This window comes from Theropithecus gelada, chromosome 9, assembly GCF_003255815.1.
Source record: "Theropithecus gelada isolate Dixy chromosome 9, Tgel_1.0, whole genome shotgun sequence".
Taxonomy (NCBI): Eukaryota; Metazoa; Chordata; class Mammalia; order Primates; family Cercopithecidae; genus Theropithecus; species Theropithecus gelada.
Genome location: NC_037677.1, coordinates 49,863,153 through 49,881,420, shown reverse-complemented (window position 1 = coordinate 49,881,420; position 18,268 = coordinate 49,863,153). Strand labels below are relative to the sequence as shown.

At 38.5% G+C, this 18,268-nt stretch overlaps 1 protein-coding gene across 6 annotated transcripts in view; it reads left to right on the top strand.

The window, feature by feature from the left end:
- CCSER2 (coiled-coil serine rich protein 2) overlaps positions 1-18,268 on the top strand; it is a 203,513-nt gene that overhangs the window by 107,042 nt on the left and 78,203 nt on the right. For 4 of the 6 annotated variants that reach the window (XM_025396519.1, XM_025396522.1, XM_025396521.1 and 1 more), the window contains exons 4-5: positions 7,429-7,519; positions 15,336-15,498. In XM_025396519.1, the coding sequence (XP_025252304.1) occupies positions 7,429-7,519; positions 15,336-15,498 (254 nt within the window). Of the gene's footprint in view, positions 1-7,428; positions 7,520-14,442; positions 14,656-14,787; positions 14,833-15,335; positions 15,499-18,268 lie in introns of those variants that run through there. The other 2 variants (XM_025396524.1, XM_025396523.1) reach the window with 2 other exon arrangements.

Sequence of the window (18,268 nt, the reverse complement as noted above, 5' to 3'; positions counted from 1 at the left end):
GTGTTCCCATCATTCAGCTCTCACATGTAAGTGAGAACATGCGGTGTTTGGTTTTCTGTTCCTGCGTTAGTTTGATGAGGATAATGTCTGCCAGCTCTAACCATATCCCTGCAAAGTACTTGTTCCATTTTGTGGTTGCATAGTATTCCATGGTGTATATGTACCACAGTTGATTTATCTGGTCTGTCATTGATGGGAATTTAGGTTGATTCCATGTCTCTGCTACTGTGAATAGTGCTGCAATGAACATATGCACGCATGTATCCTTATATAATAGAATTATTTATATTTCTTCAAGTATATATCCAGCAATGGGATTGCTGGGTCAAATGGCATGTCTGCCCCTAGGTCTTTGAGGAATCACCACACCATCTACCACAATGGTTGAACTAATTTATACTTCCACCAACAGTGTAAAAGTGTTCCTTTTTCTCCACAGCCATGCCAGCATCTGTTGCTTTTTGACTTTTCAATAATAGCCATTCTGACTGGCGTGAGATGGTATCTCATTTTGGTTTTTATTTGCATTTCTCTAAGGATCATTGATGTTGAGCTTTTTCTTCATGTTTGTTGGCCGCATGTATGTCTTCTTTTGAGAAGTGTCTGTTCATGTCCTTTGCCCATGTTTTATTGGGATTGTTTGCTTTTTTTCTAATAAATTTGCTTAAGTTTCTTGTAGAGTCTAGTGACTAGACCTTTGTCAGATGGATAGATTGCAAAAATTTTTCTCCCATTTCATAGGTTGTCTGTTCACCCTTGTGATAGTTTCCTTTGCTGTGCAGAAGCTCTTAATTAGATCCCATTTGTCAATTTTTGCTTTTGCTGTAATGCTTTTGGCATTCTCATCATGAAATATTTGTCCGTGCCTAAATCTTTATCTGAATGATATTGCCTAGATTTTCTTCTAAGGTTTTTATAGTTTTGGGTTTTACATTTAAGTCTTTAATCCATCGTGACTTAACTTTTGTGTATGGTGTAAAGAAGGAGTCCAGTTTCAATTTTCTGCGTATGACCAGCCAGTTCTTCCAGCACCATTTATTAAATAGGATGTCCTTTCTCTATTGCTTGTTTCTGTGAGGTTTGTTGAAGATTATGTGGTTATAGGTGTGCAGTCTTATTTCTGAGTTCTCTATTCTGCTCCATTGGTCTATGTATCTATTCTTACACCAGTACCATGCTGTTTTGGTTACTGTAGCCTTGTATATAAAGTGAGGTAGCATGATGCCAGCAGAATATGGGTGCTCCTGTATTGGGTGCCTATATATTTAATTCTTTTTGCTTAGGATTGTCTTGGCTGTTTGGGCTCTTTTTTTGTTCCATATGAATTTTAAAATAGTTTTTTTCTAATTCTGTGAAGAATGTCAATGGTAGTTTAATGGGAATAGCATTGAATCTGTAAATTTGCTTCGGCAGTATGGCCATTTTCATGATATTGATTTTTCCCATCCATGAGCATGGAATGGTTTTCCATTTGTTTGTTTCCGCTCTGATTTTGTTGAGCAGTGGTTTGTAGTTCTCCTTGAAGAGGTTCTTTACTTCCATCGTTAGCTGTATTAATACGTAGGTATTCTATTCTTTTTGCGGCAATTTATGAATGGGAGTTCATTCATGATTTGGCTCCCAGCTTGCCTGTTGTTGGTGTTTAGGAATGCTAGCCATTTTTGCACACTGATTTTGTATCCTGAGACTTTGCTGAAGTTGCTTATCAGCTTAAGAAGCTTTGGGGCTGAGATGATGGGGTTTTCTAAATATATAATTATGTCATCTGCAAACAAAGACAGTTTGACTTCTTCTCTTCCCATTTGAATACCTTTTATTTCTTTCTCTTGACTGATTGCCCTGGCCAGAACTTTCAATACTACGTTGAATAGGAGTGGTGAGAGAGGGCATCCTTCTCTTGTGCCGATTTTCAAGGGGAATGCCTCCCAGCTTTTGCCCTTTCAATATGATATTGGTTGTGGGTTGTCATATATGGCTCTTATTATTTTGAGGTATGTTCCTTCACTGCCTAGTTTATTGAGTGTTTTTAACATGAAGAGATGTTGAATTTTGTCAAGGGTCTTTTCTGTATCTATTGAGATAGTCATGTGGTTTTTGTCTTTAGTTTTGTTTATGTGATGAATCAGATTTATTGATTTGCATATGTTGAAACAAGCCCTGCATCCCAGGCATGAAGTCTACTTGATCATGGTGGACAAGCTTTTTGATGTGCTGCTGCATTCTGTTTGCCAGTATTTTGTTAAAGATCTTTGCATTTATGTTCATCAAGGATATTGGCCTAAAGTTTTCCTTCTTTGTTATATTTCTGCCAGATTTTGGTGTCAGGATGATGGTGACCTCATAGAACGAGTTAGGGAGGAGTCCCTCCTTTTTAATTTTTTTGAATAGTTTAAGTAGAACTGATAGCAGCTCTTCTTTGTGTAGAATTCAGATGTGAATCTATCTGGTCTTGGGCTTTGTTTTTGGTTGGTGGGATATTTATTACTGGCTCAATTTTAGAACTCATTATTGGTCTGTTCAGGGAATCAGTTTCTTCCTGGTTCAGTCTTGGGAGGCTTGTTGGGGTGATCAGACCCAATAACAGGCGTTGGGATGATGAAGTCCAGTGGAGTCAAAGGGATGAGACAAAGATAGTTTGAGAGAGGAAGTGGGACCAGGGGTCCATTGTGAGTGTGGAGGCTGTGAAGGCCCCGATCTTGGGAGCCCATGCTATTTATTGGTGCTCAAACAAAGAAACAGGTGGTGAGGATGTGGGGGTTGAAAGGAAATGGTGTATTAAGTGAACGAGAAACATATGGCTACTTGAGATAATGGGAGTGCTAGAAGCAAGGAGCCAGCAAGTTCAGCAGACTTGCGAGCCCTGCCTCAGCTTCTCAACTTTTCTCCCAAAAAGGGTGTATGCGTCCAGGAATTTATCTGTTTCTTCTAGATTTTCTAGTTTATGTGCATAGAGGTATTTATAGTATTCTCTGATGATTGTTTCTATTTCTGTGGGGTCAGTGGTGATATTCCCCTTATCATTTCTGATTATGTTTATTTGATTCTTCTCTCTTTTCTTCTTATTAGTCTAGCTAGTTGTCTATTAACTTTTTCAAAAAACTGTTCCTGGATTCGTTGTTTTTTTTTTTTTTTTTTTTTGGAAGGGATTTCTGTGTCTCCATCTTCTTCAGTTTAGCTCTGGTCTTGGTTATTTCTTGTGTTTTGCTCACTTTGGGGTTGGTTTGCTCTTTGTTCTCTAGTCCTTTTAGTTGTGATGTTAGGTTGTTAACTTGAGATCTTTTTAGCTTTTTGATGTGGGCATTTAGTGCTATAAATTTCCCTCTTAACACTGCTTTAACTGCATCCCAGACATTGTGGTATGTTTTCTTTTTGTTCTCCTTACTTTCAAAGAACTTCTTGATTTCTGCCTTACTCTCATTATTTTCTCAAGAGTCATTCAGGAGAAGGTTGTTCAATTTCCATGTAGTTGTGTAGTTTTGAGTGAATTTCTCAATCTTGAGTTCTAATTTGGTTGCACTATGGTCCGAGACACTGTTATGATTTCAGTTCTTTTGCATTTGCTGAGGAGCGTTTTACTTTTGATTATGTGATCAATTTTAGAGTAAGTGCCCTGTGGCCATGAGAAGAATGCATATTCTGTTGTTTTTGGGTGGAGAGTCCTGTATATATCTATCAGGTCTACTTGATCCAGATCTGAGTGCAGGTCCTGAATATCTTTGTTAATTTTCTGTCTCAATGATCTTTCTAATATTGTCACTGGGGTGTTAATGTCTCCCACTGTTATTGTGTGGGAGTCTGCATCTCTTTGTAGGTCTCTAAAAACTTGCTTTCTGAATCTGGGTACTCCTATTTTGGCTGCATATATATTTAGGATAGTTAGGTCTTCTTGTTGAATTGAACCTTTTACCATTATGTAATGCCCTTCTGTGTCTTTTTTGATCTTTCTTGGTTTAAAGTCTATTTTGTCAGAAACCAGGAGTGAAACCTCTGCTTTTTTATGTTTTCCATTTGCTTGGTAAATATTCCTCCCTCCCTTTATTTTGAGCCTATGTGTGTCTCTGTATGCAAGATGGGTCTTTTGAAGACAGCATACCAGTGGATTTTGGCTAATTATTTAGATTGCCATTCTGTGTCTTTTAATTGGGGCATTTAGCCCATTTACATTTAAGGTTAGTATTGTGTGTAAATTTGATCTTGTCATCATGATGCTAGCTGGTTATTTTGCAGACTTGTTTATGTGGTTGCTTCATCGTGTTACTTGTTTGTGTACTTCAGTGTGCTTTTGTAGTGGCTGGTAATGGTTTTTCCTTTCTATATTTAGTGTTTCCTTCAGGAGCTCTTGCAAAGCAGACTCCTTTGCTTATGAAGCTTAATTTGGCTGGATATGAAATTCTGGGTTGGAAATTATTTTCTTTAAGAATGTTGTCTATTGTTCCCCAACCTCTTCCTGGCTTGTAGGGTTTCCACTGAGAGGTCTGCTATTAGTCTGATTGGCTTTCCTTTGTGGGTGACCTGGTCTTTCTCTCTGGCTGCCCTTAACATTTTTTTTTTTCATTTCGACCTTGAGAATCTAATGATTATGTGTCTTGGGGTTGATCTTCTCATGGAATATCTTATTGGGGTTCTCTGTAGTTCCTGAATTTGAATGTTGGCCTGTCTTGCTACCTGGGGGAAGTTCTTCTGGATGATATCCTGAAGTATGTTTCCCAAGTTGGTTCCATTCTCCCCATCTCTTTCAGGTATCTCAATCAGTTATAGGTTTGGTCTCTTTACATAATTGCATATTTTTCAGATATTTTTTTCATTTATTTTCATTCTTTTTTCTCTAATTTTGTCTGCTTGTTTTATTTCAGCAAGATGGTCGTTAAGCTCTGAGATTCTTTCCTCTGCTTGGTCTGTTGTGCTATTGATACTGGTGATTACATTGGGAAGTTCTCATGTTGTGATTTTCAGCTCCATCAGGTCAGTTATGTTCCTCTCTCAACTGGCTATTTTGACTATCAACTTCTGTGTTGTTTTATCATTCGGAGCTTCTTTGCATTAGGTTACAACATGCTCCTTTAGCTCAGCAAAGTTTGTTGTTACTCACCTTCTGAAGCCTACTGTGTCAGTTCAGCCATCTCATCCTCAGCCCAGTTCTGTGCCCTTGCTGGAGAGGTGTTGTGGTCATTTGCAGGAGATGAGGCACTCTGGCCTTTTGAGTTTTCAGCGTTTTTGCACTGATTCTTTCTCATATTTGTGGGCTTATCTACTTTCGATCTTTGAGGTTGCTGACCTTTGAATGGGATTTTTGTGGGGTCTTTTTTGTTGATGTTTTTATTGCTGTTGTTTTCTGTTTGTTTTCCTTTTAACAGTCAGGCTACTCCTCCAAAGGGCTGCTGGGGTTTGCTGGCATTCCTCTTCAGACCCTAGTTGCCTCAGTTTTTTTCTTACCTGGAGGTATCACCAGTGAAGGCTATGAAGCAGCAAAGATGGCAACCTGATCCTTCCTCTGGAAACTCCATTCCAGGGGTTACTGACCTGTTGGCAGCCTGAAGGATGCACCTGTAGGAGGTGGCTGGAGACCCTGTTGGGTGGTCTCATCCATTCGGGAGAAACAGGATCAGGGACCTACTTAAAGAAGCAGTCTGGCTGCTTTTTGGTAGCACAACTGTGCTGCATTGTGGGGGACCCTTCCTTGTTTGGACTATCTGGACTCTCCGGAGCCAGCAGACTGGATCAGCTGAGTTGACCAGATGGCAGAGATGGTGACTGCCCCTGCTCCTGGAAACTCAGTCCTTCTCAGGCAGACTCTGGCCTGTCATTGCTGGCTGGCTGGAATTCCAAGTCAGTGGGTCTTAACTTGTAAGGTGCCGTGCAAGTGGGGCCTGCAGAACGACGCTGCTTGGATCCTTGGATTCAGCCACACTCCTAGTGGTATGCAGGGACAGATCTGCCTTGCCGGGAATCCCAGGGGTGGAATATGCAAAACTCTTGCATCTCTGTGTGTGCCCGAACTGCTGCCCTACCTGGACGCCACACTGCTCTGTGTATTGGTGACGTGGTCTTATGAGAGGATCTCCTGTTCTGCTGGTTGCAAAGACCTGTGGGAGAAGTGTGGTTTCCCAAGGTGGGATTGCACAATCACTCACCACTTCCCTTGGCTGAGGTTGGGAGTTCCTTTGGCTCCACATAGGTCCCAGGTGGACTGTTGCCCCACCCTGCTTTTCTTCATTCTCTGTGGGTGAAACTGTTTGTCTAGTCAGTCCCAATGCGAGAACCTGGATATTTCAGTTGAAGGTGGTGAATTCACTCGCTGCTTTCATTCCTCTCCATGAGTGCCATAGACTATAGCTGCTTCTAATTGGCCATCTTGGCACTCTCTCCTGTTTGCTTTAAATGTGTACAGTTTAATTGCATGTCAAACATTCTGCAAGAGTTTTTTAAAATGAAAAAAAAAAATTTCCAGAGATTTTGTTTTTCAGATAATTTTTCTAGTTACTTTTGGAGGGGCCAACACAAAATTGAACATATTTGCATGGAACACCCAACATAGGAAACAGTTTTAATTTTATTCATATTGTCTGTAATAAAGTAGATATTTCCCTTCTATAAGAGTTTTTTATGACCATGATGTCTCAGTCTTTTAAAAGTTTGTTGGACTTTTGATCTTTTTACTTGTATATACTAAGGAAAGGTCTTATGATATTTGGATTCATTCTTGGATTGTAAGGACTCACCAGTGGGCTATAGGTCAAACTGAGTTTATTACCTTGACCTTAGTTTTTGTTTATTCAGTTCTTTAGGCTTCAGCACAATACTCTTTGAAAATAAAACACTTCTTTTCTAAGAAGTGATAATAGCTGGTAAGATTGCAAATAAAAGCCAGCAGGGACTGCGTATGCCAGTTTGAATAGTCTAGTCCTATCATAGAAAAAGAATAAATTGAGTCCAGCCAAGGAGGTGACAGAGTGCTTAATGGTAGCAGGAGGTAGGTTTGGCACAGTAAAGGAAATGGAATAACCACATTATTAAAGACATTTTATTATTTATATAAGTGGTCCCATCCCTGGAAATAATAAAACATAGCCTCTCACCTCTTATACCAATTATGAATAACTTTTGGGTGATTCTTTACTATTTTTGATTCTTCAATATGTTACCAGGGAAGATGTTAAAAACATGGACTTAAAGTTTTTAAATATGTAAATAAAAATCTGTTGGGGAGGAAGACTAGGAGGGAGGAAGACTAGGAGAAGGATGTTAGAAATAGCTTAAACTAGTTGAATCTATTTTTATTAAAAAAAATTTAAAACCTGTTTTATTCTATTCTTTCAGTGCAGATAATGAGCAAATTCAGTATATCATATAGTTCAATTTCTAAAAATAATGGTTGTACATATCCTTAGAGCTAGATTATAGTATATTTTTTACTGCTTTTGTTCACAGGATATTTTGAATAATCTTGAATCATGTGACCTTGAGGATGATGATCTTATGCTTGATGTGGATCTGCCTGAGGATGCACCTCTTGAAAATGGTAAGTTGAAACAATATTGAACCTTCAGAGGTATATACTTGAGCTACTTGACTATAGCCAATTTGATATTTGTTGCTTGCAGACTTCTTAATCTTAATGGAGCCTTTCAGACTGAGAATCAGTCTTAAGTGATATAAAATAGGTTCATTTGCAAACTAACTTAAATATTTAAAACCTGATTTTGTAAGTCTTAGATATAATTCTCTATGATCCAATAACATTTTATACCATAAAGTAAGTTGCAGATAAGAGTTGTCTTTTCTTTTTCTGTGTATGTACCCAGTTTTTCCTCCCTTTATCTCGTATTGATTTTAGGAAGAAATGTATTTACAGAAACATACCATCTGACTTGTGAAACACTATAATATCTTAATTTGATAAATATTTTATAAAGATTAATTCTGGAAAGTGATGACCTTCTGAATGGATCATTCTGTACATTTTACTCCCAATTCTAGTCTGTCTTTCTCTCTAGATCCCAGTAACTGCTGGGGTGAGGCTTTAGATAATCCATATGGGAGAGGGGACTTAGGTTCTTTTTGCTCCAATGACATAGCACTTGTAGGATTTTTTTATCTTAAGGACTGTTGGAGAATCAGAAACCAGCATAAAAAAGCCCTGGGGGCAAAGGTTGAAATGGGGATACTCCTGGGGAGAGGGCTGCCCTTAGGAATCTGAGAATTTCCTGTCAATCAACATTTGCCTGGTCTCACAGGCCTCTATGGGCTAGAAATAAAGTAAAAATGGTGAGTGGGATCCTTTTATCCATGGTGCTAGAAAAATGCAAGGAATATTTCAGAGAGGTGAGGTATCTGTCCTAATGCTTCACTGGGGTGTTAGTAGCCTGCTTTACTGCTTTACTACCAGCTTCTATTTGTCATACTGGTGAGGCTTTTATTTTTCCTGCCGGAATGCTGTATGGCATTCTCAAAATCTCAGTTGCTTTCAAAATAAACATTTATTTTTCTCATTTATGGATCTAAGGATTAGCTGGGAAGCTGAGGCTATGGGACTGGCTTGAGGTCTATTCCATGTTTTTTTGAGACGAGGACCACTTTGGGGCAGATTGTTCTCATGACAGCAGAAATGCAACAGGATGAGCAGAAACATGCATATTATGTCTCTTAAAGTCTTAGCTAAGAGCTAGCCCCCTTTTTTTTTAGAATAACAAAAAATATTTTACTAAAACATAAGATTTACAAAAGTTTCCAGATAAGCCATACCAAATGGTCACAAGATTTTTTGAAGTGGGGAATCTACACTTGACAGCAAAGTCACAGTGTTATTAGTGAGGGTTTGATAGTTGTTTAGTGTTCCCATTTTAGTTCAAACAATCCAAGCTTGTCCATCTGCATTGTCTAAATAAGGTTAGATTTGGTTAGAAAGCGTATTCTAAAGAACTGCTTAGCTGCTTTTAACCAATGCAATTAGATCACCAAAAAAAGGGAGAAAGGAGCCCATAAAATTAAAATAAAATCACCTCCCTCCTCAAAAAATAAAATAAAATAAAATAAAATAAAAATAAATGAAATAAAATAAAAAAGAAAAACACCCAGACCCCTGGAGCTAACCTGACAACCACTTTCATTTACAGAAGACACTAATTTCTAAGCACATTCTTTTGGCCAAAGCAGGTGACATGGCCAAACCTAGCACCTTTGGGACTGGGAAGTGTATTCTTCATAATGAAGGCTCTGCACATGATAGAGGACATTGCATGTATAATTCCGTAAGGAGAGAATGAGAAGGTGAGGACAATATCCACTACTCTCTCACAGCGATAGAGATTGTTACACCTTTTTGTGGTTCTGCTGTCGCTTAGTATGCTCTGGCAAACAGCTGAGTTCTAGTGCTGAAAAAGAAAAAAATCACAGGTAACACTGAGGAAGAACAAGGAAAATGACAGAACCCTGGGGATTAGAGTAGTCCAAGGAGATAATCACTTAGATTGAATTGGAGCACAATTTTTTTCTGGAGTTAAAAGACAAGATTTCCCAACAGAACAGTTTATTCAGTAAATGACAGAAAACATCACTGCTATTGAATCCAAATTAGTGACTTGAATGATCAAGTAGAAAAATATTGTAGAACACAGAGGAAAAACATGAACCATTGGAAAGTTATAGGGGAAGAATAATGAGACTTGATGATCTGGGAAATTTAATGGTAATTTTTAGGGCTGGTAGTGAGGAGTGAGGGATTTACTTCCTTGGAATAAATCACATGCTAGGTAATGCATTTTACTTTGACAGAATTATAACAACTTCTCTTGGAAACTTTATGCCCTTTCTGAGTGGAAGTAGAGAGAAAGCATCTTAGAGCCTGCCTTATCTTTAGCAGACAACAGAAAGTTACCCAAATATTAGATAAAAGTACAATCACAGGGAAATTTAGTCTTTGAGGTCTTGATTGGGGACTTGTGAAAAGTAGGAGGGAACTCTTGGAAACATCCCACGTAAACAGTACTTTAGATTTTTCTAGAAGAGGACAAACAACTATTGGCTATTTCGAGTAAAGGAACATTAAAGAAAGCATGTAAGAACATGGATCTAAAATATGTAGCCTCCTGAGGCACCAAAGATAAAATAATGTCTAGGTTTGGTACTATAGGAAAGTGGGAAATTATTGTTTTTATGACTCTTAAGTCCCGAATGACTATACACACCCATTACAGTTTTTTGGCTGGGAAGATGAGAATGTTACAGGGACTGGTAGAGGTTTAGGGAGTCTTATAATATGCTTTCCACTACAGGTTTTAGTCCTTTATAGGTTCTGGTTGTTGATTATATTATGCAGGTTTGATAAACATTTAGACTGGGGCTAGGCGTGGTGGCTCATGCCTGTAATCCCAGCTCTTTGGGAGGCTGAGGCGGGCAGATCACGAGGTCAGGAGATTGAGACCATCCTGGCTAACATGGTGAAACCCAATCTCTACTAAAAATAGAAAAAAATTAGCTGAGCGTGGAGGCACACGCCTGTAGTCCCAGCTACTTGGGAGACTGAGGCAGGAGAATCGCTTAAACCTGGGAGGCAGAGATTGCAGTGAGCTGAGATCGTACCACTGTACTCCAGCCTGGGCGACAGAGCGAGACTCCATCTCAAAAAAAAAAGTTAGATTGCTCACTGTGAACCATAACGAATGGTTTCAGTGCCCCTAATTCTACCAGTACCAGTGGAGTTTTGGCCCACAGAAGAGTAGCACCTCACTGAAATCTTTAATTTGGATACAAGTTTGCTGTGACCTCATTATGAATGACAGTTGTTAAATTGTCATTTCATGGAAGAAGCCATGAGGAGACTCTGTTTTCTGGTGAATGCATTTGTGCAGTTAATCTTTCCCTATTAAGTGATATATGTAGTCACACAAAGAAGGAGAGAATGTTGGTCAAATGTTTTCTGGACATTTGTGGGCTAGGATTTAGAGACTGTTATTGGAGGAAAGTTTTTGGAGATTGTATTAATCCATTCTCATGCTGCCATAAAGAACTGCCCAAGACTGGGTAATTTATACAGGAAAGAGGTTTAGTTGACTTACAGTTTTGCATGGCTGGGGAGGCCGCAGGAAACTTACAGTCATGGTGGAACGGGGAGCAAACACGTCCTTCTTCACATGACAGCAGGAGAGAGAAGTGCTGAGCAAAGAGGGAAAAGCCCCTTATAAAACAATGAGATCTCATGAGAACTCACTATCACAAGAACATCATGGAGGAAACTGCCCCCATGATTCAGTTATTTCCACCTGGTCCTGCCCTTGACACATGGGGATTATTGCAATTCAAGGTGAGATATGGGTGGGGACACAGAGCCATACCATGTCAGAGAATGTAGGGGCAGAAAAATACGATACTTTTTCTCAACCATCATAAGGGTCATGGCTGACATACCCATAACAAAAGACAAGTTAACAAAAAAGTGTAACACATTTATTTAATCAAAATTGTACATGACATGGGATTCTTCAGAAATGAAGACCCGAAGACCCAGGGAAAACTCTGATTTTATGCTTAGGCTTGATAAAGAATGGACAGCTGTATAGAAATGTGATTGGACAAAAGGTTATGATCTAATGGTGATAGACTGAGGGCAGGGAGGGTGACCCAGCAAGGACTGTCTGTTCAGATTCTTCTTGGATTCTCTGTAGTATTCCTGCCTCCCACATATGGTGCAGAACCCCTCTGGAATGAGGGTCTTCAAGGAAGAAAGGAAAAGAGAGTGAGTGATCTTTCTAGGTTTTAGGGCTTCCTTTGAGGGAGAGGATTTTTAGTTTCTGTGACCTGCCTTGGGGAGAGGAATTCTGGTTTCTGTAACTCACTTTGGAGAAGGAAGAAGGGCAGGAAACAAGAGGATGGGAAGATCAGAAAGACCTTGCCTCTGAGGCATTTCCAGTTTCCCTTAGTTCAAAGTACTCATCTTGCCAAAGTGCCACACTTTGTAGTATCATGTTCTGATCCCCAACGGAGAAATCCACACGTGAGTGTTTTGGTGACCCTGAGTGTAAGCTAACAGTTGTGGGGTCTAAGGTTGATATTTTAGTGCCTGTATCAATAAAACACTTGTCAGGTTGTCCTTTAATATTTAGAGAAATTTATTTTTGAGCTTAAGGGTAAAACAGAAAATTTGGTGCTTGACTTCCCCCTCAGAGTACTTTGCTAATCACACTTTTTTCTTCTTTGTTTCTTATCTCATGCTAAAGACTTCCTTCAGAAGGCCTGTATTTTTCTCTAGCAGGGGTTCTCAACTCATAGTTAGGGCCCAGTCTCGCCTGCATCTGCATCTGGTTGTGATCAGCACATTGAATTTTTGAACTGGGATGCCTTCAGGTTCACCAGTTTTTTCTTTAGTTTGCCACAAGCCACCATCATTCCCTATGGTATTACACACATTCAGAGGGACTCATTTTCTTTCTTAATCTTACCTGTCCTGTTTTAAATTTAAATTTATCAGTCTCTGCGTCAGGGGTGGTGGCTCACGCATGTAATCCCAGCACTTGGGAGGGCAAGGCATGTGGATCACTTGAGGTCAGGGGTTCAAGACCAGCCTGGCCAGCATGGTGAAACCCTTTTTCTACTAAAAATAGAAAAAAATTAGACAGGCTTGGTGATGCGTGCCTGTAATCTCAGTTACTCGGGAGGCTGAGGCAGGAGAATAGCTTGAACCTGGGAGGTGGAGGCCGCAGTCAGGCAAGATCATGCCACTGTACTCCAGCTTGAGTGACAGAGCTAGACTTCATCTCAAAATCTTTAATCTTTTCTAAGAAACCACCAGCAGTGTTGTTCCACATTATCTTTTTAGCAGCATTTTCAAATATATAACACGTAATTGATGGATGCCTTGAGAAGTTAAACATGATACTTTCTGCAGAATCTTGGAGCAGTCATTTCTCTAGAGTTTAAGCCCACTTTGTCTCAGTTTGAACATTAGTCTTTTGTGGTTATGGCAAATGTTTGCTTCCAGTGCTTACTTGCCATTATGCCCATGTTTGAGTTCAAGTTTCAATAAAGATTCCTCAATTTGGAGTCTATATGTGGAACCTACAACTTTTAGCAAATACGAAAGCACCACATCAGTTTCTACATTGTAATTGCTTACAATATTTAACCCATCTCCTGGCCTATTCACGCGATTTGCTTGCTTCGTCCTCTGTGTGGACAGTGTTGATACCATTCGAATAACCTATCAAGTTGTTTTTTTGACAATGTTTCTTGCTTTGGGAGTGAGTAGAATTTCTCTTGCCTAAATTGAGGAAAAATATGAATTCAGAACAGTTAAATGTAGATTATCCCTTCATTATATAGAGTTACTTAAACTAAAGAAACATTTTAATACCATGTAGAAATACTTAACTGGGTCTTGACTGAATCTATGAATATAATACAAATACGAATTTATATATGATGTTGCTAAAGGCACTAAGCTAAAAGCAATTTTAAATCTTGAAGCCTGGGCATGGTGATTCAGGCCGGTAAGCCCAGCACTTTGGGAAGGTGAGGTGGAAGAATCCCTTGAGGCCAGGATTTTGAGACCAGCCTGGGCAGTATAGCAAGACCCCATCTCTTAAAAAAAAAAACAAAAAACGAAAGACTGTGCATGGCCTCTCATGCCTGTAGTCCTAGCTGGTCTGGAGGTTGAGGTGGAAGGATCACTTGAGCTCAGGAGTTTGGGGTTACAGTGAGCTATGATTGCACCACTATACTTTAGCCTGGGTGACAGATTGAGACCCTGTCTCATCAAACAAAAAGAAAAACCTTCTCGAGATGATTATTTTAAATTTTCTTTTGCTATCTTATTTTCTACTTCTGACATTTTTGGACATAATGGTCACCATGCCTTTATTTGTAAAGTTTTCTATAAGTGAACTTAAAAAAAAAAACAAAACTTGGTTTATTCCTGTAAGGTGACAACAAATTGAAATAAGTTCAAATGTAAGGTTTCTTTTAAAACATGAAAAAAGTTTTTTTTCACATTATTAAATGTATATTTCTTCTTAAGGTGATTCTAGTGAATATAAACAAAATTTCAGTGTCCTTTAAAAAATGTGTGTAAATTGTTACACATTTCGAAGAAATACATTAAAATGAATTCAGTATATATGAGAACTGAACATCTGTCCTTTTCAAACTACAATATCCTTTTTTGGAATGCCAAAGTTTGTTTTTATCCAGTATACTGTAATGAAACACGCGTCATGTTTCAAATTCAAGTTTTTGGTTCAGTGAAACAGTAATTTAAATAAGCGAGGTTTTGTTTTTGTTTTTGTTTTTTTAAATGGGGATTATGTTGATTTTTATAGCTTTTTATTACAAGGAATTCTGAACATGCAGGACTTGAACTTTCTCATGTAGTAGTTCTCAGACTAGAGAAACCTTTCCTGTTCTGTGGCTTGGGTTAGTGTTTAGCAGTATTTTTAGTAACCGTCCTAAGTCAGTAGCTATGTAAGCACTGAGTGAAGATGGAGTCACAGGGCAAACTGGGCTTGCTTCCCACAGGGAGGGCTGGGAGTTGAGCAGGAAGGAAGGCCTGTTCAGCAGTGCCTTGGGTGCAACTATGTCTGAGTAGGCAGTCGGTAACACAATGTCTCCCTTGTGCAAAGTAACTCTCTTAGTGAGTGCTCAGATATGTGAGGAAAAAGTATTTGGGTAAGTGAAGAAGCTTGGGGTGTTTCAAAGAGATTCTTTTCGTGTTTTTGTGGTATTTGGATTTAAGGGAGTGTACTGTTTGTTGCTGCAAAGTACTGGCTTTGTTTTCAGTGGCATTTTGGACTTTAGAACAAGCTCCTATTGCAGGCAGATTGAAGCGTCTTTCTTTCTGAAAATGTGAGCTTAATTTTAAAAGTGTGATTTGTTTGTGATGAAAAGTTAATTTGTGCTTCTGGAAATCAATGAAAATTAATTGTAGCAGTCATTTATAGGAATGAATTCTCTTAAAAATCTACTGTTTCCTGTCATTTTCATTCTGAAATCAGAGCCAACTTGTGACAGTGATAAAAACCACTTAAAACTGATTATGAGTGTTTAGATGTATAATGTTGATTTCCAGGATAATTTGCCTGTTTTAAAACAGTGTGGCAGTTAATTGTTTACATGACTGTGATATAAAAGTTTTATAATTTACTTCATTTTGAATGATATTAAGTTCAGTTTTCACCAGAAGAACTGGTTATGCTTTTAGAAATCTTGATATTGTGATTAACATAAATGGCTGATATTTTTAGAATTTTTTTTTAATATTTTCAGCAACATTTAATTATCAAGCTATAAGAGTTAACTTTTATGGAGTATGTACATGTTTATAGTCTTTTTCTTTTGAATCTGTCTAGTGGAGTGTGACAATATGAACCGCTTTGACCGACCAGACAGAAATGTTCGGCAGCCTCAGGAAGGTTTTTGGAAAAGGCCACCCCAGAGGTGGAGTGGACAGGAGCATTACCATCTCAGCCACCCTGACCACTATCATCACCATGGAAAAAGTGACTTGAGCAGGTAAGTACTGTTCTAACTTAGATTTTATTTGCTGTCCTCTGATTTTGAATTATAATTCTCCCTTTTCCACAACCCTCAAAAAACCTGTTTTTGTCTGGTTTGTTTTTAGAGGCACCAAAAAGCACTCAAGTTTTATGTGGTACTAATTGGAATAATATGTCTAATTTGTTCTTTTTGACCCAAATGTTTTTTCATTAGTTTTATCATAAATATAAATACTTTATGTATATCTGCTTTTTGGACTTCAAGTTATGCTATGATTTTCTAGCTCTCATTTGGAAATGATGAAATGTTAATTTTGTTAAATTTATAGTTTTTCCAAATAATATTTAAAATTAGTGCCAAGTGATTGGTCGTCTTTTGCTCATGTAATAAGTTAAAATTTAAAAATTCCACAAGTACCATTAAAATCAGAGGAAAGTACTGTTTAGTGCTGAAGGTACTGTTTAGTCTTTTCTTTTTCAAAGTAGAGGATAGTCTTTAAATTGATCAGATCTTATTTTGTAATGAGGCTCCGTAGTCACTGAAACCTGGGATCAAAACCTGACCTGGCACAGATTAGCTTTGCAAGCTTAGATAATTTATTTAAACCATCTCCACTTTACTATCTTTAAAACATAATTAATAATATCTTTCTCTCAGTGTTTGAGAATCAGGGGTAAAAGTGCCTAGAGTAGTGTCTACTTTACAGTAGGCACTCTATGGAAGTTATTAGTTTTTCCTTTTCACTTTCTTATCTCATTCCACAGGGATTTCAGGTCATTTTGGAGCACATTTACAATACAAATAGTTCAACTGGTTTAAAGAAATAATGGAAGAAAAACATGGTGTTGTCATAGTTCCTAAAGTGAGGGAAAACATTGATTCTAAGATTCTTTGCAGTGAAAGCAAAGAATAAAATTCGATTTATTACAACATACACAGTATGCATAAGATAAAGGGTGTGTTTTTTTCCTGAATTAGTTTGTCAGAAAAGTTAAGCAACATTTTCAAACAACTGTTCCTTGGATGTCAACAGTTGTAGAAAAAGAGAGGGTCCCCGGTCAAATGAGTATGAGAATGAATAGATTATAAATATTTTTTAAATGGCGGACTCCATTGTGCTTTTATGTATAAATATAGTACTGTGATTTTGCAAAAGGTGGTAAAAGATATAATATGTAGCCATTTTCCAAAACATGTGATCACAAATCCCTTATACTTAGTTTATTTTAAGGGACTATGGTGTGGATCATGCACACAAGTGGTTCTTACTGAGGAGAGAAAAATGTACAGCATTCTTAGGGGTTGCTAATTTGACTGACTTAGCACAGAACTTCCCAACAATTGGGCTGAGGTATACTGGTTTGTTGTGAATGGATATAGATTGATCAGTTCATTGAAACTCTCAATCTTTAGGGTGTTGGTGCTGAGTTTGAGACACCCAGATCCACCTGAGCAAGTTATGGGATGGGTGGTACAGAAAGAAACCTCCTCCAAGACGAGCCTTACCCCAGCATAACTTAAAACTATTAATCTCTCTCTGTGCCTTGATATTAGAAAGGTTTGGGTGTACTAGCCCCAGGGCCTTTTCAATATTGCATGTGCAAAAGACCTTTTTCCATTCCAAAACTTCCTGAGTATTGCTTCGCTTTCTTCTGTCCCTTAACTCCCATTATTATTGTCATTAGTTATAGGATCATGCCTTATCCTTTACTCAGGGGTATTGGAAGACTGGTGGTTGAGAACTAATACATCCACTCATGTTCTCATCGTAATACTCCTCTGTCTTTTTACCTGGTCTAATCTTCCTCTTTTCTTTTCCGCCTAGACCTCCTTTTTTCCTACACCTTTTGATATGCTATCTGGAATTCTCTCATATCCTAGCAAACTCACATTCTTCATCTCTTCACCTACATTCTTCTAATCATAACTGAAACCTAGCTCTTTCCCAAATGTACTACTTCCCCAGGAACATTTTTACACCAAAGATTCTTATTTTCCAGTCACCCTCTTCAGTGAAACTCCTCTTCACTGGTTCCTACCTGGAGCTTACAAAAAGGCTTGGTCCTTGGCCCACTTTCCCTCTTTGTTATAAGCTTTACTGCAGTCCTGAGTGGCTGCAGTGTTCATGTACAAGTCATTTAACCCTCTGTTTGCTTAGTCCTGTAGACAGTGGTCTCCAACCTTTTTGGCACCAAGGACCAGTCTCCTGGAAGACAGATTTTCCACAGGCCACAGGTGGGAGGTTGGGGGATGGTTTTGGGATTGGGATGAAACTCTTCCGCCTCAAATCAGCAGGCATTAGTTAGATTTTCATAAAGCGTGTTCAACCTAGATCTCCTGCATGCGCAGCTCACAAGAGGGTTCGTGCTCCCATGAGAATCTAATGCTGCCACTGATATGACAAGAGGTGGAGCTCCTGTCAGATAAGCAGTAATGCTTGCATGCCTGCCCTCTGCTCACCTCCTGCTGTGTGGCCTAGTTCTTAACAGACTGCAGACTGGTACTGGTGGTTTGGGGACCCCAGCTGTGGGATTTTCTGTGAACAAGATACATTATCTGCAAATAGTTTTTACCTTTTCCTTTCCATTTTGGATGAATTTCTTTTTATCTTTTGCATAATTGCTATGGCTACAACCTCTGTTGAGTAGAAGTGGTGAAAGCCAATAGGTGTGTCTTATTTCTGATATTAGAGGGAAAATAAATATTTTAAATATTTTACTGTTAATGTGATGTTAGCTGTGGATTTTAAAAGAGACTTTCTATCAGTTTGAAGTTCCCTTCCATT